This window comes from Artemia sp. Qi Xiang Cuo, chromosome 7 (assembly GCF_049724085.1).
Source record: "Artemia sp. Qi Xiang Cuo chromosome 7, ASM4972408v1, whole genome shotgun sequence".
Lineage (NCBI taxonomy): Eukaryota > Metazoa > Arthropoda > Branchiopoda > Anostraca > Artemiidae > Artemia > Artemia sp. Qi Xiang Cuo.
In genome coordinates this window covers 17,760,254-17,783,902 of record NC_142800.1, presented here as the reverse complement: position 1 = coordinate 17,783,902, position 23,649 = coordinate 17,760,254, and the positions used below count along the sequence as shown (strand labels likewise).

The window sequence follows — 23,649 nt, the reverse complement described above, 5'->3', positions numbered from 1 at the left end:
CAATTTTAAAACTTTTTATGGCTTTATTATATCCTTTTAGAACAAGTTCCTTTCATAATGTCCCTCCTAAACCCATTTTCCAACTTGAAGTACTTATCTTTTTCACCCACTTTCTCAATGAAAAAGAAATTAGTTTTTAATAAATTCTAATTTTCAAAATAATATAAAAATTTTCAACTTTAGTTCAGATCTGTCTCGAAGAGATGAAAAATTTAAAATACTGTTCCAAATTTTTAGCAGAATATAAAAAAATTCAAGTTTTCTTCTGAATTTTACCAAAGAACGTGCTCCAATTCTAATTTCTCCAGAGAAAACAAAAATCTTCCACTTCAGTTCTTTATTTCACAAAGACATAAAGAAATTTAAAGTTCAATTCTAAATTTTTCGGTGGAAGATAGAAAAAGTAATACCATACCTTTGTATATTTTCACGGAAGATAAAAAGTTCTAGTTTAATTTACAGTTTCCTCAATGAAGTCAAGGAAAGTTCAAGTTCTCTTCTGAATTTTACCAAAGAACACGCTTCAATTCTAATTTTTTCAGAGAAAATAAAAATATTCCACTTCAGTTCTTTATTTCACAAAGACATAAAGAAATTTAAAGTTCAATTCTAAATTTTTCGGTGGAAGATAGAAAAAGCAATACCATACTTGTGAATATTTTCCCGGAAAATAAAAAGTTCTAGTTCAATTTACAGTTTTCTCAATGAAGTGAAGAAAAATTCAAGTTCTCTTCTGAATTTTACTAAAGAACACAATTCAATTCTAATTTCACCAGAGAAAATAAAAATCTTCAACTTCAGTTCTTTATTTCACAAAGACATAAAGAAATTTAAAGTTCAATTCTAAATTTTTCGATGGAAGATAGAAAAAGTAATACCATACTTGTGAATATTTTCCCGGAAGATAAAAAGTTCTAGTTCAATTTACAGTTTCCTCAATGAAGTCAAGGAAAGTTCAAGTTCTCTTCTGAATTTTACAAAAGAACATGCTTCAATTCTAATTTTTTAAGAAAAAATAAAAATCTTACACTTCAGTTATTTATTTCACAAAGACATAAAGAAATTTAAAGTACAATTCTAAATTTTTCGGTGGAAGATAGAAAAAGTAATACCATACTTGTGAATATTTTCACGGAAGATAAAAAGTTCTAGTTCAAGTTACAATTTCCTCAACGAAGTGAAGAAAAATTCAAGTTCTCTTCTTAATTTTACTAAAGAACAAAATTCAATTCTAATTTCACCAGAGAAAATAAAAATCTTCCACTTCAGTTCTTTATTTCACAAAGACATAAAGAAATTTAAAGTACAATTCTAATTTTTCGGTGGAAGATAGAAAAAGCAATACCATACTTTTGAATATTTTCAAGGAAGATAAAAAGTTCTATTTCAATATAAAGTTTCATCAATGAAGTCAAGTAAAGTTCAAGTTCTCTTCTGAATTTTACCAAAGAATAAAATTCAATTCTAATTTCACCAGAGAAAATAAAAATCTTCCACTTCAGTTCTTTATTTCACAAAGACATAAAGAAATTTAAAGTACAATTCTAAATTTTTAGGTGGAAGATAGAAAAAGTAATACCATACCTGTGAATATTTTCCCTGAAGATAAAAAGTTCTAGTTCAATTTGCAATTTCCTCGACGAAGTGAAGAAAGGTTCAAGTTCTCTTCTGAATTTTACCAAAGAATAAAATTCAATTCTAATTTCACCAGAGAAAATAAAAATCTTCCACTTCAGTTCTTTATTTCACAAAGACATAAAGAAATTTAAAGTTCAATTCTAAATTTTTCTGTGGAAGATAGAAAAAGTAATACCATACTTGTGAATATTTTCCCGGAAGATAAAAAGTTCTAGTTCAATTTACAATTTACTCAATGAAGTCAAGGAAAGTTCAAGTTCTCTTCTGAATTTTACCAAAGAACAAACTTCAATTCTAATTTTTTCAGAGAAAATAAAAATCTTCCACTTCAGTTCCCTATTTCACAAAGACATAAAGAAATTTAAAGTTCAATTCTAAATTTTTCGATGGAAGATAGAAAAAGCAATACCATACTTGTGAATATTTTCCCGGAAAATAAAAAGTTCTAGTTCAATTTAAAATTTCCTCAATGAAGTCAAGGAAAGTTCAAGTTCTCTTCTGAATTTTACCAAAGAACAAAATTCAATTCTAATTTCACCAGAGAAAATAAAAATCTTCCACTTCAGTTCTTTATTTCACAAAGACATAAAGAAATTTAAAATACAATTCTAAATTTTTCGGAGGAAGATAGAAAAAGCAATACCATACTTGTGAATATTTTCCCGGAAGATAAAAAGTTCTAGTTCAATTTTTAATTTTCTCAACGAAGTGAAGAAAAATTCAAGTTCTCTTCTGAATTTTACCAAAGAATAAAATTCAATTCTAATTTCACCAGAGAAAATAAAAATCTTCCACTTCAGTTCTTTATTTCACAAAGACATAAAGAAATGTAAAGTTCAATTCTAAATTTTTCGGTGGAAGATAGAAAAAGTAATACCATACTTGTGAATATTTACCCGGAAGATAAAAAGTTCTAGTTCAATTTACAGTTTCCTCAACGAAGTCAAGTAAAGTTCAAGTTCTCTTCTGAATTTTACCAAAGAACATGCTTCAATTCTAATTTTTTCAGGGAAAACAAAAATCTTCCACTTCAGTTCTCTATTTCACAAAGACATAAAGAAATTTAAAGTACAATTCTAAATTTTTCGGAGGAAGATAGAAAAATCAATACCATACTTGTGAATATTTTCCCGGAAGATAAAAAGTTCTAGTTCAATTTAAAATTTTCTCAACGAAGTGAAGAAATATTCAAGTTCTCTTCTTAATTTTACCAAAGAATAAAATTCAATTCTAATTTCAACAGAGAAAAAAAAAATCTTACACTTCAGTTCTTTATTTCACAAATACATAAAGAAATATAAAGTACAATTATATATTTTTCGTAGGAAGATAGAAAAAGTAATACCATACTTGTGAATATTTTCCCGGAAGATAAAAAGTTCTAGTTCAATTTACAATGTACTCAACGAAGTGAAGAAAAATTCAAGTTCTCTTCTGAATTTTACTAAAGAACAAAATTCAATTCTAATTTCACCAGAGAAAATAAAAATCTTTCACTTCAGTTCTTTATTTCACAAAGACATAAAGAAATTTAAAGTACAATTCTAATTTTTCGGTGGAAGATAGAAAAAGCAATACCATACTTGTGAATATTTTCACGGAAGATAAAAAGTTATAGTTCAATTTAAATTTTACTAAAAGAAGTCAAGGAAAGTTCAAGTTCTCTTCTGAATTTTACTAAAGAACAAAATTCAATTCTAATTTCACCAGAGAAAATAAAAATCTTCCACTTCAGTTCATTATTTCCCAAAGACATAAAGAAATTTAAAGTACAATTCTAAATTTTTCGGAGGAAGATAGAAAAAGCAATACCATACTTGTGAATATTTTCCCGGAAGATAAAAAGTTCTAGTTCAATTTAAAATTTTCTCAACGAAGTGAAGAAAGGTTCAAGTTCTCTTCTGAATTTTACCAAAGAATAAAATTCAATTCTAATTTCACCAGAGAAAATAAAAATCTTCCACTTCAGTTCTTTATTTCACAAAGACATAAAGAAATTTAAAGTTCAATTCTAAATTTTTCGGTGGAAGATAGAAAAAGCAATACCATACTTGTGAATATTTTCCCGGAAAATAAAAAGTTCTAGTTCAATTTAAAATTTTCTCAACGAAGTCAAGGAAAGTTCAAGTTCTCTTCTGAATTTTACTAAAGAACAAAATTCAATTCTAATTTTTTCAGAGAAAACAAAAATCTTCCACTTCAGTTCCTTATTTCACAAGGACATAAAGAAATTCAAAGTTCAATTCTAAATTTTTCGATGGAAGATAGAAAAAGTAATACCATACTTGTGAATATTTTCACGGAAGAGAAAAAGTTCTAGTTCAATTTAAAATTTCCTCAATGAAGTCAAGGAAAGTTCAAGTTCTCTTCTGAATTTTACCAAAGAACAAAATTCAATTCTAATTTCACCAGAGAAAATAAAAATCTTCCACTTCAGTTCTTTATTTCACAAAGACATAAAGAAATTTAAAATACAATTCTAAATTTTTCGGAGGAAGATAGAAAAAGCAATACCATACTTGTGAATATTTTCCCGGAAGATAAAAAGTTCTAGTTCAATTTTTAATTTTCTCAACGAAGTGAAGAAAAATTCAAGTTCTCTTCTGAATTTTACCAAAGAATAAAATTCAATTCTAATTTCACCAGAGAAAATAAAAATCTTCCACTTAAGTTCTTTATTTCACAAAGACATAAAGAAATTTAAAGTACAATTCTAAATTTTTCGGTGGAAGATAGAAAAAGTAATACCATACTTGTGAATATTTTCCCGGAAGATAAAAAGTTCTAGTTCAATTTACAGTTTACTCAAAGAAGTGAAGAAAAATTCAAGTTCTCTTCTGAATTTTACCAAAGAACATGCTTCAATTCTAATTTTTTCAGAGAAAACAAAAATCTTCCACTTCAGTTCTGTATTTCACAAAGACATAAAGACATTTAAAGTACAATTCTAAATTTTTCGGAGGAAGATAGAAAAAGTAATACCATACTTGTGAATATTTTCCCGGAAGATAAAAAGTTCTAGTTCAATTTAAAATTTCCTCAACGAAGTGAAGAAAAGTTCAAGTTCTCTTCTGAATTTTACCAAAGAATAAAATTCAATTCTAATTTCACCAGAGTAAATAAAAATCTTACACTTCAGTTCTTTATTTCACAAATACATAAAGAAATTTAAAGTTCAATTATAAATTTTTCGGTGGAAGATAGAAAAAGTAATACCATACTTGTGAATATTTTCACGGAAGATAAAAAGTTCTAGTTCAATTTACATTTTCCTCAATGAAGTCAAGTAAAGTTCAATTTCTATTATTAATTTTACCAAATAATAAATTTAAATTATAATTTCAACACATAAAATAAAAATCTTCAACTTCAGTTCTTTATTTAAAAAATACATAAAGAAATTTAAAGTTCAATTCTAAATTTTTCGGTGTAAGATAGAAAAAGCAATACCATACTTGTGAATATTTTCCCGGAATATAAAAAGTTCTAGTTCAATTTACAGTTTCCTCAATGAAGTCAAGGAATGTTCAAGTTCTCTTCTGAATTTTACCAAAGAACACGCTTCAATTCTAATTTTTTCAGAGAAAACAAAATCTTCCTCTTCAGTTCTTTATTTCACAAAGATATAAAGAAATTTAAAGTACAATTCTAATTTTTCGGTGGAAGATAGAAAAAGCAATACCATACTTGTGAATATTTTCCCGGAAAATAAAAAGTTCTAGTTCAATTTACAATTTCCTCAACGAAGTGAAGAAAAGTTCAAGTTCTCTTCTGAATTTTACCAAAGAACAAAATTCAATTCTAATTTCACCAGAGAAAATAAAAATATTCCACTTCAGTTCTATATTTCACAAAGACATAAAGAAATTTAAAGTTCAATTCTAAATTTTTCGGTGGAAGATAGAAAAATTAATACCATACCTGTGAATATTTTCACGGAAGATAAAAAGTTCTAGTTCAATTTAAAATTTTCTCAACGAAGTCAAGGAAAGTTCAAGTTCTCTTCTGAATTTTCTCAATGAACACACTTCAATTCTAATTTCACCAGAGAAAATAAAAATCTACCACTTCAGTTCATTATTTCGCAAAGACATAAAGAAATTCAAAGTTCAATTCTAAATTTTTCGATGGAAGATAGAAAAAGCAATACAATACTTGTGAAATATTTTCCCGGAAAATAAAAAGTTCTAGTTCAATTTAAAATTTTCTCAACGAAGTCAAGGAAAGTTCAAGTTCTCTTCTGAACTTTACCAAAGAACACGCTTCAATTCTAATTTTTTCAGAGAAAACAAAAATCTTCCTCTTCAGGTGCTTATTTCACAAAGACATAAAGAAATTTAAAGTTCAATTCTAATTTTTCGGTGGGTGATAGAACAATTAACGCCATACTTGTGATTATTTTCACGGAAGATAAAAAGTTCTATTTCAATTTTAAATTTCCCTGGAAGATAAAAAGTTCTAGTTCAACTTGCTATTATCTTTGTGAAAACACGCAAACTCAGAAAAAATGCTCAATGTTCCCTTAGTACCTATGCAATTAGACTAAAAATGAAGATATTTATACAGAGTTTCAACTCGCTATGGCTAAGTTTGCTAAAAACAAGCTATTTTCTTGCGAAAACACACAAAATCAGAAAAAATGTTCAATGTTCCTTAAGAACCTACGAAATTAGGCTTAAATGAAGATATTTATGCAGAGTTTCAACTCGATATGGCTAAGTTTGCTAAAAACAAGCTATTTTCTTGCGAAAACACACGAAATCAGAATAAATATTGCTAGGTTAGGTTAAGTTAGATTATGTTAGGTTAGCCTACGTACGCGCGCATATAGGTTAAGTTAGGTTAGATTAAGTTAGATTAGGTTAAGTTAGGTTAGGTTAGGTTAGATTAAGTTAGGTTAGACTAGGTTAGCCTACATACGCGCGCGTATGTAGGCTAACCTAGCCTACATACGGAACAAAAGGAACATTGAACATTTTTTCTGATTTTGTGTGTTTTCGCAAGAAAATAGCTTGTTTTTAGCAAACTTAGCCATAGCGAGTTGAAACTCTGCATAAATATCTTCATTTTTAGTTTCTTTGGTAAAATTCAGAAGAGAACTTGAACTTTCCTTGACTTCATTGAGGAAACTGTAAATTGAACTAGAACTTTTTATCGTCCGGGAAAATATTCACAAGTATGGTATTGCTTTTTCTATCTTCCACCGAAAAATTTAGAATTGTACTATAAATTTCTTTCTGTATTTGTTAAATAAGTAACTGAAGTGGAAGATTTTTGTTTTCTCTGGTGAAATTAGAATTGAATTGTGTTCTTTGCTAAAATTCAGAAGAGAACTTTAATTTTTCTTCACTTCATTGAGAAAACTTTAAATTGAACTAGAACTTTTTATTTTCCGGGAAAATATTCACAAGTATGGTATTGCTTTTTCTATCTTCCTCCGAAAAAGTTAGAATTGAACTTTAACTTTCTTTATGTCTTTGTGAAATAAAGAACTGAAGTGGAAGATTTTTATTTTCTCTGAAAAAATTAGAATTGAAGCGTGTTCTTTGGTAAAATTCAGAAGAGAACTTGAACTTTCCTTGACTTCATTGTGGAAACTGTAAATTGAACTAGAACTTTTTATCTTCCGTGAAAATATACACAGGTATGGTATTACTTTTTCTATCTTCCACCGAAAAATTTAGAATTGAACTTTAAATTTCTTTATGTCTTTGTGAAATAAAGAACTGAAGTGGAAGATTTTTGTTTTCTCTGGAGAAATTAGAATTGGAGCACGTTCTTTGGTAAAATTCAGAAGAAAACTTGAATTTTTTTTATCTTCTGCGAAAAATTTGGAACAGTATTTTAAATTTTTCATCTCTTCGAGACAGATCTGAACTAAAGTGGAAAATTTTTATATTATTTGGAAAATTAGAATTGATTAAAAACTAATTTCTTTTTCATTGAGAAAGTGGGTGAAAAAGATAAGTACTTCAAGTTGGAAAATGGGTTTAGGAGGGACATTATGAAAGGAACTTGTTCTAAAAGGATATAATAAAGCCATAAAAAGTGTTAAAAATGGAGCGGGGGTTCTTGGGTGGGGTCCGGGGAGGGCGTTTGGGGATCCAGGGGCCCTTGAGGGGTGGAGGGGTCATATGGGAGCCTGAGGGGACCTTTGGGGACCGGGGTGAGCCTTTGGGGGTCTGGGGAGGGTCTTTGCACGTCTGAGAGGGTCCTTGAGGACCGACTGGTCCTTTGGGAGCACGGTGGACCTTTGAGGACCGGGTGAGGGCCTTTGGGGGTCCGGGGAGCCCTTGAGCACCGATTGGGCCCGTTGGGGCCCGGTGGGTCCGTTGGGGGTCTGGGCGACCCTTGAGGACCTGGGGAGGACCTTTGGGGTCCGGGGGACCCGGTGGGGGTCCGGTGGTCCCTTTGGGAGCCCGGTGGACCGTTGGGGACCCGGTGAGGGCCTTTGGGGGTCCAGTGGGTCCTTTGGGAGCCTGGGGGACCTTTGAGGCCCGGAGGCCTCCTTCTGGGTTGAGGTTGAGCAATCGGGGCCCCTTGGGAGCCCTGTGCGCCGGGGGAGGGCCTTTGGGGACCGGGGGAGGGCTTTTGGGGGTCTGGTGGACCTTTGGGGACCGGAGAGGGCCTTTGGGGGCTCGGGTATGGCCTTTTTGGGGTCTGGGGGCCCTTTGGGGGCCTGGTGGACCCTTGGGCCCGGGCGAGGGTCTTTGGGGACTGGTGGAGGACCTTTGGGGGTCCGGGGGGGCCCTTGAGCACGGATTGGGCCCTTTGGGGCCGGGTGGGTCCGTTGGGGGTCTGGGGGCCCTTTGGGAGCCTGGTGGACCTTTGGGGACCGGGGGAGGGCATTTGGGGACTGGGGGACCTTTGAGGACCGGAGGCTTCCTTCGGGGTAGGGGTAGAGTAATCGGGGCCCTTTGGGAGCCCTGGGGGCCCAGGGTGGGCCTTTGGGACCGGGGGAGGGCCTGTGGGGACGGGGGGAGGGCTTTTGGGGTTCTGGGGGACCTTTGGGGACCGGGGTGGGCTTTTGGGGGTCTGGTGGGTCCGTTGGGGACCGGGGAGGGCCTTTGGGGCTCGGGTCTGGCATTTTTTGGGTCTGGGGCCCTTTGGGTGCCTGGACACCTTTGGGGACTGGGTGCGGGTCTTTGGGGGTCCGGGGGGGGTCCTTTGGAAGCCCAGAGAAACTTTGAGGACCGGAGGCTTCCTTCGGGGTTGTGGTAGGGGGATCGGAACCCTTTGGGGTTGGGGTAGAGGACCTCACAACACTGTTCAATTGAAACTTGTGTATTATAACGACCACACTCAAATTCTCTTCCAAAATCTCTTCAAAAATCACCTTTTAAAATGTCTCTAGCTGTTTCGCCGAAATAATTCCATAAAATAGCTAAAACGGTTTCGCTAAAATTATCTCTAAACGGAATTTCAGCATGTTCCTTTTGTTTGGCATCTCTGCGCTAATGCATTTCAAATTATTTGGAAACCTTTCCCTACGCTAAGATCAAAACATCTGCCAGTGAATCAATTCTCTTGTTAGAACTCCAATTAATTCCCCTTCCATATTAATCAATCAATCATGACATCATCTGTGATTTAACTGTTTATTGGAGACTTTTCTCTTTGTAAATGCAAAGACATTAATTAACTTGACGTCATCTGTCAGACATTAACTAACTGTTTCCCGGGAACTCGTAACATTTGGCTCGGAAACAATAACAAATACTATTTTCGGATCATAACATCTGCCTCGAACAGGAAGGAAATGTCATTAACTTTGCTTCGAACGACAACAAGAAGGAAGTGTCAAAGTTCCTGTTTTTCCATTCTCACTGACAAAGTCCATAAAACAGACAAAATTCCTGGTTTTTCAAGTGAGAAAATTCCTGTTTTTTCATTCTCACTGACAAAATCCATAAAACCATCAAATAATCAACACACATAACCATCCATAAAACCATCCATAAATGTGACAAAGTTTCTGTTTTTTCATTCTCACTGACAAAGTCCATAAAACCATCCATAAATGTGACAAAATTCCTGTTTTTCAAATTCTCACTGACAAAGTCCATAAACCACGTGGGTCTATGCCCATATAAGGAGTGCTGATCGGAGTTATAGGGTCATCTCTACTAATTAAGGTGATAGTATTCCGATACAATAAGTCAAGTATAATAGAATTTATGCTCCTAGTAGAAGCTCGTAGAACCCTTCCCCCTCCCCGCGCTAGGATTATTGACTAGCTTTGACAATGGATATTACCACTAAATACAGAGAATTAAGGTGATAGTGTTCTGATACAATAAGTCAAGTATAAAAGAATTGATGCTCCTAGTAGAAACTCGTAAAACCCTTCCCCCTCCCCGCGCTAGGACTATTGCCTGGCTGTGACAATGGATATTATCTCTAAATACAGAGAATTAAGGTGATAGTATTCCGACACAATAAGTCAAGTATAATAGAATTGATGCTCCTAGTGGAAACTCGTAAAACCTTTCCCCCTCCCCGCGCTAGGATTTTTGCCTGGCTGTGACAATGGATATTACCTCTAAATACAGAGAATTAAGGTGATAGTATTCCGATACAATAAGTCAAGTATAATAGAATTTATGCTCCTAGTTGAAACTCGTAAAACCCTTCCCCCTCCCCGTGCTAGGGTTATTGCCTGGCTGTGACAATAGATATTACCTCTAAATACAGAGAATTAAGGTGATAGTATTCCGATACAATAATTCAAGTATAATAGAATTTATGCTCCTAGTGGAAACTCGTAAAACCCTTCCCCCTCCCCACGCTAGGATTATTGCCTGGCTGTGACAATGTATATTATCTCTAAAGACAGATAATGAAGTTTATAGTATTCAGATACAATAATTAAAGTATAATATAATTTATTCTGCTAGTGGAATCTCGTAAGACCCTTCCCCCTCCCCGCTCTAGGATTATTGCCTAGCTGTGACAATGGATATTACCTCTAAATACAGAGAATTAAGGTGATAGTATTCCGATACAATAAGTCAAGTATAATAGAATTGATGCTCTTAGTGGAAACTCGTAAAACCCTTCCCCCTCCCCGCGCTAGGATTATTGCCTGGCTGTGACAATGGATATTACCTCTAAATACAGAGAATTAAGGTGATAGTATTCCAACACAATAAGTCAAGTATAATAGAACTGATGCTTCTAGTGGAAACTCGTAAAACCCTTCCCCCTCCCCGCGCTAGGATTATTGCCTGGCTGTGACAATGGATATTATCTCTAAATACAGAGAATTAAGGTGATAGTATTCCGATACAATAAGTCAAGTATAATAGAATTGAAGCTCCTAGTATAAACTCGTAAAACCCTTCCCCCTCTACGAGCTAGGGTTATTGTCTCGCTTTGACAATTTATATTAACTATAAATACAGATAATAAAGGTGAAATTATTCCGATACAATAATTCAAGTATAATAGAATTGATACTCATTGTGTAAACTAGGAAAACCCTTCCCCCTCCCCGCGCTATGGCTATTGCCTAGCTGTGACAATGGATATTACCTCTAAATATCGAAAATTAAGGTGATAGTATTCTGATACAATAAGTCAAGTATAATATGATTGATGTTCCTAGTGTAAACTCTTAAAACCATCCCCCTCCCCGCGCGAGGATTATTGCCTGGCTGTGACAATGGATATTAACTCTAAATACAGAGAATTATGGTGATATTATTCCGATACAATAAGTCAAGTATAATAGAATTGATGGTCCTAGTGGAAGCTCGTAACACCCTTCCCCCTCCCCGCGCGAGGATTATTGCCTAGCTGTGACAATGGATATTAACTCTAAATACAGAGAAATAAGGTGATAGTATTCCGATAAAATAAGTCAAGTATAATAGAATTTATGCTCCTAGTGGAAGCTAGTAAGACCCTTCCCCCTCCCCGCGCTAGGATTATTACCTCGCTGTGACAATGGATATTACCTTTAAATACAGAGAATTAAGGTGATAGTATTCCGATACAATAAGTCAAGTATAAGAGAATTCATCCTCATTGAGGAAACTCGTATGACCTTCCCCCTCCCCGCTCTCGGATTTTTGTCTGGCTGTGACAATGTATATTTTCTCTAAATACAGAGAATTAAGGTGATAGTATTCCAATAAAATAAGTCAAGTATAATATAAGTGATCATCATAGTGGAAGCTCGAAAAACCCTTCCCCCACTACGCACTAGGGTTATTGCCTAGCTGTGACAATGGATATTAACTCTAAATACAGAGAATTAAGGTGATAGTATTCCGATACAATAAGTCAAGTATAATAGAATTTATGCTCCTAGTGGAAACTCGTAAAACCCTTCCCCCTCCCCACGTTAGGATTATTGCCTAGCTGTGACAATGGATATTACCTCTAAATACAGAGAATTAAGGTGATAGTATTCCGATACAATAAGTCAAGTATAATAGAATTGATACTCCTAGTGCAAGCTCGTAAAACCCTTCCCCCTCCCCGCACTAGGATTATTGCCTCGCTGTGACAATGGATATTACCTCTAAATACAGAGAATTAAGGTGATAGTATTCCGATACAATAAGTCAAGTATAAAAGAATTGATGCTCCTAGTAGAATCTCGTAAAACCCTTCCCCCTCCCCGCGCTAGGATTATTGCCTGGCTGTGACAATGGATATTACCTCTAAATACAGAGAATTAAGGTGATAGTATTCCGAAACAATAAGTCAAGTATAATAGAATTGATGCTCCTAGTGGAAACTCGTAAAACCGTTCCCCCTCCCCGCGCTAGGATTTTTGCCTGGCTGTGACAATGGATATTACCTCTAAATACAGAGAATTAAGGTGTTTATTCTGTGTGATTTTTTCTTTACTTGGTGGCCATTCAAAAAGCTAGGATTTCTGTTAAATAAATAATTCTTATACCTTTTAAAATAGCTTTACGGGGGTTTGAGAGACTCTGTGTAAATATTTATCGGAGTTTTATTTTTTCTGTTCAATTATTTTCAGTGTAAGCCATTGTAATTACCTAATTCTTTTATTCTAACTTAACTTGTAGGAATAGGACTTCTAGAATAAGGATTCATCCCCTCGACTAAATCAGTTTATTCATCTATAATGGTGAACAAAACACTATTAATTCACCGTATTCTTCTTCTTCTTATCTAGCTAAACGTTGCGCTGTGTTTGTCACACCAACTAGTAAATATTTATCGGGATTTTATTTTTTCTGTTCAATTATTTTCAGTGTAAGCCAATAAAATGCTAGGGGGAATAAAAATGGTAGTTATTTAGTACCCGGTAAACAGGTGACTTGATATGCTTCATTAGAATTAGGTTATTGCTAATGATACCTCCTCGACAGATATTTTTATGGCTCTAACAATTGTACTCTATGCTTGCCCAGAGACACGTTGTGGCTTTCCCACTATTGCTCTATGACCAGTTATCGACACTACCTAGTTTATTGCATGTATTAAATCAGTATTTATTACACAGTGGAACGATAAACACATAACTAATATCTCTAAAAAAGTGAAAATGAAGCATTTTAAGAAAGTGTGTTCACATGATAGTGTTATTGTAGCATTGAATGCTGACAAGGAGAAGTATTTAAACTATGAAATAAGTACAAGTGGTAGTACTATCGGAAACGTGTGCTTGCATTGTCATGACAGTAAGGAATTGAATTTCTTTGGAGTACCGAAAAATTCAACTCTTATGATGGTGGATATGCGAGATTGAGATCCCCGGAGATGATTGCACTCAAAGAGAATGCCAACAAAAAAAAAATAGTTGATGAAGAGGGGCATCTTCTTGCTAGTGCTTGTGGTAACATGTTACCCAGTATTAAACTATATCGTCAGCTTTCGGGTATTAGCATACAAATGAAAGCAAAGACGAAAAGAAAGGCCTACTCTTCTGCTAATATCATAAACCATATCCTGTCTACGTGCTGGAACTGTTACCTGTGTAAAAATAGTGTGATAATAGACAGTGAAATTGCTAGAAAAATAAAAAGGGCATTGGTAGAAAATATCACTAAGGAATATAAAGATGAATCGATGAAAAACAAAGTACCAGCAAACGTTACTGCCATTGATCAAACAGTCAATAAATCAAATAATACCAAAGACGAAAAGCATATTGACCCTGTCGATGACACACATATAAAAATTGTGTATGAGTCAAAATGGAATAATGATTATTCTACTGATTACGAACTAAGAGACATGACATTATTTCATTAAAAATATATTATGCCTTACATTGTTATGTGTTCATTATTTTTAGAGTAAGCTAGCATATCGAACGTTTAGAATGTCTATTAAAACATCGGAGATGTAAGAAAAGGAATTTACATACATCATATATTGGATAGATAAGTTAACATAGGGAAAATCTAAGTATAAGAATGAATAAATGCTCTATCAATATCTATTGACAGATACTTGGAATAGCATTGACAAAATCAAAGTATCGTAAGTAGCAAACTCTTTCTTGAATTCAACTCATGGGATTTCTCGAAATTAAATATCAAAACAATAAAGAGTTTATTACTTACTTGCGATTTTATAATTATTTCTCGAATTAAATATCTTTATTGTGTCCAGGAAGCGAATTCAAGAAAGCGATTGTTACTTACAATTTCTTCACAGTTTAATGAAAAGAATAGAACTATTCTAAAGAATAAAGACGGGTTAAGCTGAAAGATATGTTTTGCTTAATCGTATTAACAGATTTTTTTTTTGAGAATAAAAAACAACAACAAATGTTTACATAAAAATAGTACTAAGATTTCACTCTTAAACATCCACAAACGATGGTCCCATGATATAGAATAGTTTTTACCATGTCTTATGGATTTATCACGATCAGGTATGTTCTTAGGTATCCACTGTGCGAAGAACATAACCTCGTCTGCAGGACGGTGATAACCCCCTTCAAATTTAGGACACTTAAACTCTTCTAGATTGAAAAGTGGAATCCTAGGATCACACTTTTGAATTAAAACTTTATCCTGAGGTACATTGCCCTTTACGTAGAGTGCTTCAACCCCGAAAAAGCTGCAAATTTCACTGACTTCCTCCTGAACATTTCTCAGTTCCTGACCAGCATTATTAAGTGGTGTAATCACTCTATCGTAGAATCCCAGTCTGTTTATATGACGTAATTTAGTACTCCACAAGCTCTTATCCTACTCAAACATGTTATAGTTCACTATCCAATGATAACAGTCAATTTCTTCGAGTTCCATAGACAATAATAAAAATGCACATTCAAATATAACACCAAAAGATGATTTTTTCAAACTGATAATTTCTGTGTCATACAGTCCTATCATCTTGGAAGTTATTAATGTAGTTTGCAAGTAGAAAAATACTTCATCAAACTTTTATACCTTCGCTCAAGGTTGAATGGAGTTATGGCTAGGGGGATGAGCCCTAAAACCATCTGAATTCATTGTGGGGAGGAGTCATAAGACCCTTGGAAGTCATTGCGGGGAGGAGTCATTGAACTCCCGGTATATATTGCATGTAAATGAAGTCTGGAAATTTCAATAACAGAAAAATTCTTTTTTTTCTCTTTATCACAAACAATTTTCACTTAGCTACACGATGTAGAAATTTAATTCAAGAAATTATGAAAAAATTCTCAGTAAGTAACAATTTCTTTCTTGAAGTCAACTCTTGGATACACAATACTGAAATTTCATTCAAGAAATTATAAAAATATTTGTAAGTAAGTAACAAGCTCTTTATTGATTTCACATCTTGAATATACAGTACAGATACTTCATTCAAGAAACGTGATTAAACACGTTTTGAAACTACATACTATTTGCTTGCCTTTCCTTGTCACCTTTCCAAAGGAGTAGGGATTACCCACTAGTCCCAACAAATTGCAAAAAAGTGAGCAGTGCGAAAACTCCACGTTTTCAACCAGACTGTTTTTTTTCTCTTTATCACAAACAATTTTCACTTAGATACACGCTATAGAAATTTAATTCAAGAAATTATGAAAAAATTCTCATTAAGTAACAATTTCTTTCTTGAAGTCAACTCTTGGATACACAATACGGAAATTTCATTCAAGAAATTATGAAAATATTTGTAAGTAAGTAACAAGCTCTTTATTGATTTCACCTCTTGAATATACAGTACAGATACTTCATTCAAGAAACGTGATTAAATACGTTTTGAAACTACATGCTATTTGCTTGCCTTTCCTTGGCACCTTTCCAAACGAGCGGGGATTCCCCACTGGTTCCTACACATTGCAAAAAAGTGAGCAGTACGAAAACTCCACGTTTTCAACCAGACTGGTTTTTTAGACAACACCCATTTCTTAGGGACCAATCAGAGACAGCGGAGGTTGCTACATAGTGAGAGAGACATGCAAAGTTGAAATAGTTTTATTTCATTTTTTAAGGTTAATTTAGACGAGGTTACGTGCAGGCACGTAACCTCGTCTAAATTAACCTTAAAAAAATGAAATATAGCTATGTCGACTTTGCATGTCTCTCTCACTATGTATGCGCCGTCGCGGTGTGTAACCAATCACCAATCAAGTTATAGTATATTGAGCAACCTCCGCTGTCTCTGATTGGTCCCTAAGAAATGGGTGTTGTCTAAAAAACCAGTCTGGTTGAAAACACGGAGTTTTCGTACTGCTCACTTTTTTGCAATGAGTAGGAACCAGTGGAGAATCCCCGCTCGTTTGGAAAGGTGCCAAGGAAAGGCAATCAAATAGCATGTAGTTTCAAAACGTGTTTAATCATGTTTCTTGAATGAAGTATCTGTACTGTATATTCAAGAGGTGAAATCAATAAAGAGCTTGTTACTTACTTACAAATATTTTCATAATTTCTTGAATGAAATTTCCGTATTGTGTATCCAAGAGTTGACTTCAAGAAAGAAATTGTTACTTACTGAGAATTTTTTCATAATTTCTTGAATTAAATTTCTACATCGTGTAGCTAAGTGAAAATTGTTTGTGATAAAGAGAAAAAAACAGTCTGGTTGAAAACGTGGAGTTTTCGTACTGCTCACTTTTTTCAATGTGTAGGAACCAGTGGGGAATCCCCGCTCGTTTGGAAAGGTGCCAAGGAAAGGCAAGCAAATAGCATGTAGTTTCAAAACGTGTTTAATCACGTTTCTTGAATGATGTATCTGTACTGTATATTCAAGAGGTGAAATCAATAAAGAGCTTGTTACTTACTTAAAAATATTTTCATAATTTCTTGAATGAAATTTCCGTATTGTGTATCCAAGAGTTGACTTCAAGAAAGAAATTGTTACTTACTGAGAATTTTTTCATTATTTCTTGAATTAAAATTCTACATCGTGTAGCTAAGTGAAAATTGTTTGTGATAAAGACAAAAAAAACATGGAGTTTTCGTACTGCTGACGTTTTTGCAATGTGTAGGAACCAGTGGGGAATCCCCGCTCGTTTGGAAAGGTGCCAAGGAAAGGCAAGCAAATAGCATGTAGTTTCAAAACGTGTTTAATCACGTTTCTTGAATGAAGTATCTGTACTGTATATTCAAGAGGTGAAATCAATAAAGAGCTTGTTACTTACTTACAAATATTTTCATAATTTCTTGAATGAAATTTCCATATTGTGTATCCAAGAGTTGACTTTAAGAAAGAAATTGTTACTTACTGAGAATTTTTTCATAATTTCTTGAATTAAATTTATACATCGTGTAGCTAAGTGAAAATTGTTTGTGATAAAGAGAAAAAAAAAGAATTGTTCTGTTATTGAAATTTCCAGACTTCATTTACATGAAATATATACAGATAGTTCAATGACTCCTCCATGCGGTGATTTCCAAGGGTTTTAAGACTCCTCCCAACAATAAAGTCAGATGGTTTTAGGACTCAACCCCCTAGCAATAACTTCATTCAACTTTGAGTGAAGGAATACAAGTTTGATGAAGTAGTTTTCTGCTTAACAACTACATTAATAACATCCAAGATGATAGGATTGTATGACACAAAATTAATCAGTTTGAAAAAATCATCTTGTGGTGTTATATTTGAATGTGCATTTTTATTATTGTCTATGGAAACCGAAGAAATTGACTGTTATCATTGGATAGTGAACTATAACATGTTTGAGTATGATAAAAGCTTGTGGAGTACTACATTACGTCATATAAACAGACTGGGATTCTACGATAGAGTGATTACACCACTTAATAATGCTGGTCAGGAACTGAGAAATGTTCAGGAAGAAGTCAGTGAAATTTGCAGCTTTTTCGGGGTTGAAGCACTCTACGCAAAGGGCAATGTTCCTACCGATAAAGTTTTAATTCAAAAGTGTGGTCCTAGGATTCCACTTTTCAATCTAGAAGAGTTTAAGTGTCCTAAATTTGAAGGGGGTTATCACCGTCCTGCAGACGAGGTTAGGTTCTTCGCACAGTGGATACCTAAGAACATACCTGATCGTGATAAATCCATAAGACATGGTAAAAACTATTCTATATCATGGGACCATCGTTTGTGTATGTTTAAGAGTGAACTCTAACTACTATTTTTATGTAAACATTTGTTGTTGTGTTTTTTTTTCTCAAAAAAAAATCCGTTAATACGTTTAAGCAATAAATAACTTTCAGCTTAACCCGTCTTTATTCTTTAGAATGGTTCTATTCTTTTCATTAAACTGTGAAGAAATTGTAAGTAACAATCGCTTTCTTGAATTTGCTTCTTTGACACAATACAGATATTTAATTCGAGAGATCATGATAAAATCGCAAGTAAGTAATATACTCTTTATTGTTTTGATATTTAATTCAAGAAACCTCATGAGTTGAATTCAAGAAAGAGTTTGCTACTTACGATACTTTGATTTTGTCAATGCTATCCCAAGTATCTGTCAATATATGTTGATAGAGAAATTATTCATTCTTATACTTAGATCTTCTCTATGTTTACCTATCTATCCAATATATGATATATGTAAATTCCTCTTCTTACATCTCCGATGTTTTAATAGACATTCTAAACGTTCCATATGCTAGCTTACTCTAAAAATAATGAACACATAACAATGTAAGGCATAATATATTTTTAATGAAATAATGTCATGTCTCTTAGTTCGTAATCAGTAGAATAATCATTATTCCATTTTGACTCATACACAATTTTTATAGGTGTGTCATCGACAGGGTCAATATGCTTTTCGTCTTTGGTATTATTTGATTCATTGACTGTTTGATCAATGGCAGTAACGTTTGCTGGTACTTTGTTTTTCATCGATTCATCTTTATATTCCTTAGTGGTATTTTCTACCAATGCCCTTTTTATTTTTCTAGCAATTTCACTGTCTATTATCACACTATTTTTACACAAGTAACAGTTCCGACACGTAGACATGGTATGGTTTATGATATTATTAGAAGAGTAGGCCTTTCTTTTCGTCTTTGCTTTCATTTGTATGCTAATACCCGAAAGCTGACGATGTGGTTTAAGACTGGGTAACATGTTACCACAAGCACTAGCAAGAAGATGCCCCTCTTTATCAACTATTATTTTTATGTTGGCATTCTCTTTGAGTGCAATAATCTCCGGAGATCTCAATCTCGCATATCCACCATCATAAGAGTTGAATTTTTTTGGTACTCCAAAGAAATTCCATTCCTTACTGTCATGACAATGCACGCATACGTTTCCGATAGTACTACCACTTGTTCTTATTTCATAGTTTAAATACTTCTCTTTGTCAGCATGCCATGCTACAATAACACTATCATGTGAACACACTTTCTTAAAATGCTTCATCTTCACTTTTTTAGAAATATTAGTTATGTGTTTATCGTTCCACTGCGTAAAAAATACTGATTTAATACATGCAATAAACTAGGTAGTGTCGATAATCGGCCATAGAGTAATAGTGGAAAGGCCGCATTGTTTCTCTGGGCAAGCATAGAGTACAATTGTTAGAACCATAAAAATATCTGTCGAGGAGGTATCATTAGCAATAACCTACTTCTAATGAATCATATCAAGTCACCTGTTTACCGGGTACTAAATAACTACCATTTTTACTCCCCCCAGCACTATATTAGCTTACACTGAAAATAATTGAACGGAAAAAATAAAATCCCGATAAATATTTACTAGTTGGTGTGACAAACACAGCGCGTCGTTTAGCTGCATGAGAAGAAGAAGAATACGGTGAATTAACAGTGTTTTATTCACCATTATACATGAATAAACTGATTTAGTCGAGGGAATGAATCCTTATTCTAGAAGTCCTATTCCTACAAGTTAAGTTAGAATAAAAGAATGAGGTAACTACATTGGCTTACACTGAAAATGATTGAACAGAAAAAATAAACCCCGATAAATATTTACACAGAGTCTCTCAAACCCCCGTAAAGCTATTTTAAAAGGTATAAGAATTATTTATTTAACAGAAATCCTAGCTTTTTGAATGGCCACCAAGTAAAGAAAAAATCACACAGAATAAACACCTTAATTCTCTGTATTTAGAGGTAATATCCATTGTCACAGCTAGGCAATAATCCTAGCGCGGGGAGGGGGACGGGTTTTACGAGCTTCCACTAGGAACATAAATTCTATTATACTTGACTTATTGTATCGGAATACTAACACCTTAATTCTCTGTATTTAGAGGTAATACCCATTGTCACAGCCAGGCAATAATCCTAGCGCGGTCGTTCATAGTGTCCAAGCAAATAGCATGGTCCTATACAGGCAAGCAAATACTGGTTTAGAAAAACTAGATAAATAACAACAACAAAATAATTGATATATATTGGCAGCTAAACAAGACGCACCGGTTTTCTATAGCACAGGAAGGAATGTAAAGGCCCCAAATCCATAGGTACATGTACCGTTCATATTGTATACACTTTTGACCATGGGTTTTTCTTGCACAATTCAATGTATATTTTCATGTATTTTTGAAACTGTACTGCATATTCGTGTGTAATTTTTTGTGTACTTTCATGTATCCCTGAAATCAGCACCTCTCTTACTACTAATGCAATAAAGAATTGCCGCAAAATTAATTTGAAGTCGACCGAACGCTGCCGCCCCGTAAGAATTTTGAGAATTTCGCCCCGTAAGACTTGAAAAATATTCCCCGTAAGAATTTCTCCCTGGGGGAGTCCTCCCCCTCACAGAACACTCCTCCTCTGCAGAAAAATGCTTGAGCAGTTACTTTTAAGGTATTTGCAACAAAATTCGAATAGTAGCCAAAACAGTGGATGGTTAAGGGGGATTTCACACCAACTCCTTTATATACAAAATGTCTGCTCCGTTTAAACTTCGCCTTGCCTCTGCTTTCCTTTGAAAATAAAAACTATTTCTGTTCTTGTTCAATAGAGTATAGGTTCAAATCTATGATCAAAACCTACTAAGTGTTTACGTAAAGTGCAATAGCAGCAATCCTGCTTTGTTCAGTGAATTAATTAAAAAAAAATTTCCCCACAAAATAAGTTTTTCAAAGAAAAGTAAAGAACTCCATTAAACCAAAAATGAGCAAAAATAAAATAAAATAATCTACTTAGCGTGAAACTACCACAAATCAGCATCGATAAATAAATGAAATCCAAAAGGAACAGAAATTACAATAAATAACCGATTAAAACTCAAATGAGCAGAAATTAACATGAGTAGGGCTCAAAACCCCTATGCCAAAGGCCAGAATATAATTTGAATTTTACTGAAAAAATACAAATGAATCTGAACTGTCTGTTTAATACACATATACTGATACTTAGTAATCAAAATGTTAATATTATTTGATCTATTAAAGTTATGAAAGAAAAAACATTTATATTTGTTCAGTAAAGTCCGAATTATGGGCTAAGGGGGAGTGTTCTTCTCAAAAACATAATTTCTTTTTAGAAATCAACTACGCAGAAAAAATTGGCTATTTCAAAATTTTGATTGGATGTGTTTGGAGAAATGGTGGGCGCAGAAGGGGTGTTAGCTGCCTTCCAATTACTTTTGACTATTAAAAAGGGCACTAGCCATTCCAATTTCCAATCGATTGAGCCCTTTTTGAAGTTTCTACAAGAACTCCTTTGACACGCAGTACCCTGGTATGGAAGAAAAAAAAATAATTATACGTTGTGCCAACATCGTTCTTTACTTAGGCAGCACAATTGCGCTGCCTATGATATCGCATTTGCTATTATTTCACTTTCCCCGTAATGTAAATTTAGTATTATACATTTGCGATGGGTAATCTGTAATTACTTCGAACTAAATGAGGATAAATACACAACTGGTATGTACACAGGAATATTTTTTAGGGGGTGGGGGGGGGCTATAAAAAACAGAAGAAACATTTGATAACTCAAAAAAAGAGCAGATAAAACTCAGCAACATTTAAGATTCTGAGGGGATTGGGTCAACGGAGCCCCCTTTACTTATGTGCCTGATACATAGGTATGGACGCCCTGCGCCAATTGTAGTCCTACTATCTACCAAGTTCTACACATGCGTCACAGTTTGGCCATACCTGGAAGGTATTTGCAGTCAGCACACTCAAACTAAACAAAGGTTATAGATTGGCCGAGCTTGTTTTCTTCTGCCTTATTGGACTATCGAGCTATATACGGTTTTTTTATGTCTCACATTTTTTTTCACTATGTGAAATCTTTGCGAGATCAAGCCTTTAATGTCAATTTCTTTTTACTGTATTTTAGACGGCCTGGCTAAAAGAAATTTTTCGTCTGATACAAAGATCTTATCCTTAACTGTAACGAAAGAAAAATCAGGTATTGAACTCATTTAGAGCATTTATTATGCACATGTAATATATCACCTTTTGAATCACAACAGCCGATAAAGGTTAGCAAGTACTTACTGCTGCTGACAATAAATCCTGTAATCTATGCTTGGGGTCTTGTCCCGCTTTTGGACGTATTAGAACATACACATTTTTCAGTCCTGGACAGCTCCGAAGTAGCTTTTCAATCAAAATCTTTCCAAAAAATCCGGTGCCTCCAGTAATAAATACAGATCGGTCATAAAAATTGACAATTTCAGATGCCATGTTCTCTTTCAAGCTTATTATATTACTGTTTTCTAAAGTACAGAATTTTCGTAGTTATAAGGTAAATCCTTGAAATTATAAGGTAAATCACCTTTGCCGAAAAGTATAACAAATTTTGATGCTTGATTCTAACATTTCTACCCAGCGGGTTGTACGTCACTACTTCAATGCACCTAGGATTATGTCAAATCAAACCTGAATATATGAGGTATTTTGCGAGCAGTGTTGTCATAGCAGCAACAAATGTACTGTCTGGGACCTTTTTGTTACGTCTCAACATTCTGTAAAGCATTTAAAATTAGTGTGTTTTCTTCTCCGTTACGGCAAAGAATTTATATTCAATATTTTCCAGTTCAGCAGTTCCTGTCAACAAAATCAATACCAACCCGGTTTTATCACACTTCTCTCAACAAAGACAACTCAGTGTTCAATAAAGACTATTGTAATTAATTGAAATCACTTATTGATTAAAAACATTTATTATGCTCTATTGAACAACCTTTGTAGGGTAAAATTAGTTTTACTCATGTAATTTGAAAATTAGTACAAATGGTCAATGTCCAAAAGTCTAACATTCCCTTTTTATACATTTATGGTGCTCGTATTGTTCCAATAATTACAGTTGAGAAAAAAAACCACTTAATTCAAAGCAGCATCCAGGAGAAGGTTACCTGGTTTGAACCCTCCCCCAGAATTTTTGTCTGAACCGGTAAATTTCTTACGGCCTAAGACCCAGAGATTGCAAGAGTTATGCTATCCCCGGAGGCAGATATATTTGACGCTTTGACTATTTTGATTAAAATTTCTATTGAATTTCTTTGGAAAGGGCAGGGGAGCAGCTAAGGAAAAAAGACAAGGGAAGGGGCGAGTTGCCATTCAACCATCTTTTACTTTTAATAAGGGGCCTAGAACTTTCAATTTTCAATCGAATCAGCTCCATTAAAAATTACTAAGACTTTCTTTTTTATAACAAGGTACCATGGGTC

At 34.2% G+C, this 23,649-nt stretch overlaps 1 protein-coding gene across 2 annotated transcripts in view; it reads right to left on the bottom strand.

Annotated features, from left to right (window-relative positions):
* LOC148950016 (putative fatty acyl-CoA reductase CG5065) overlaps positions 1 to 22,796 on the bottom strand; it is a 123,080-nt gene extending 100,284 nt beyond the window's left edge. For both annotated transcript variants that reach the window (XM_089092075.1, XM_089092076.1), the window contains exon 1: positions 22,475 to 22,796. In XM_089092075.1, the coding sequence (XP_088948201.1) occupies positions 22,475 to 22,663 (189 nt within the window). In that variant the 5' untranslated portion in view covers positions 22,664 to 22,796. The remainder of the gene's footprint in view (positions 1 to 22,474) is intronic.
* Between the last annotated feature and the right edge of the window lie 853 nt (positions 22,797 to 23,649).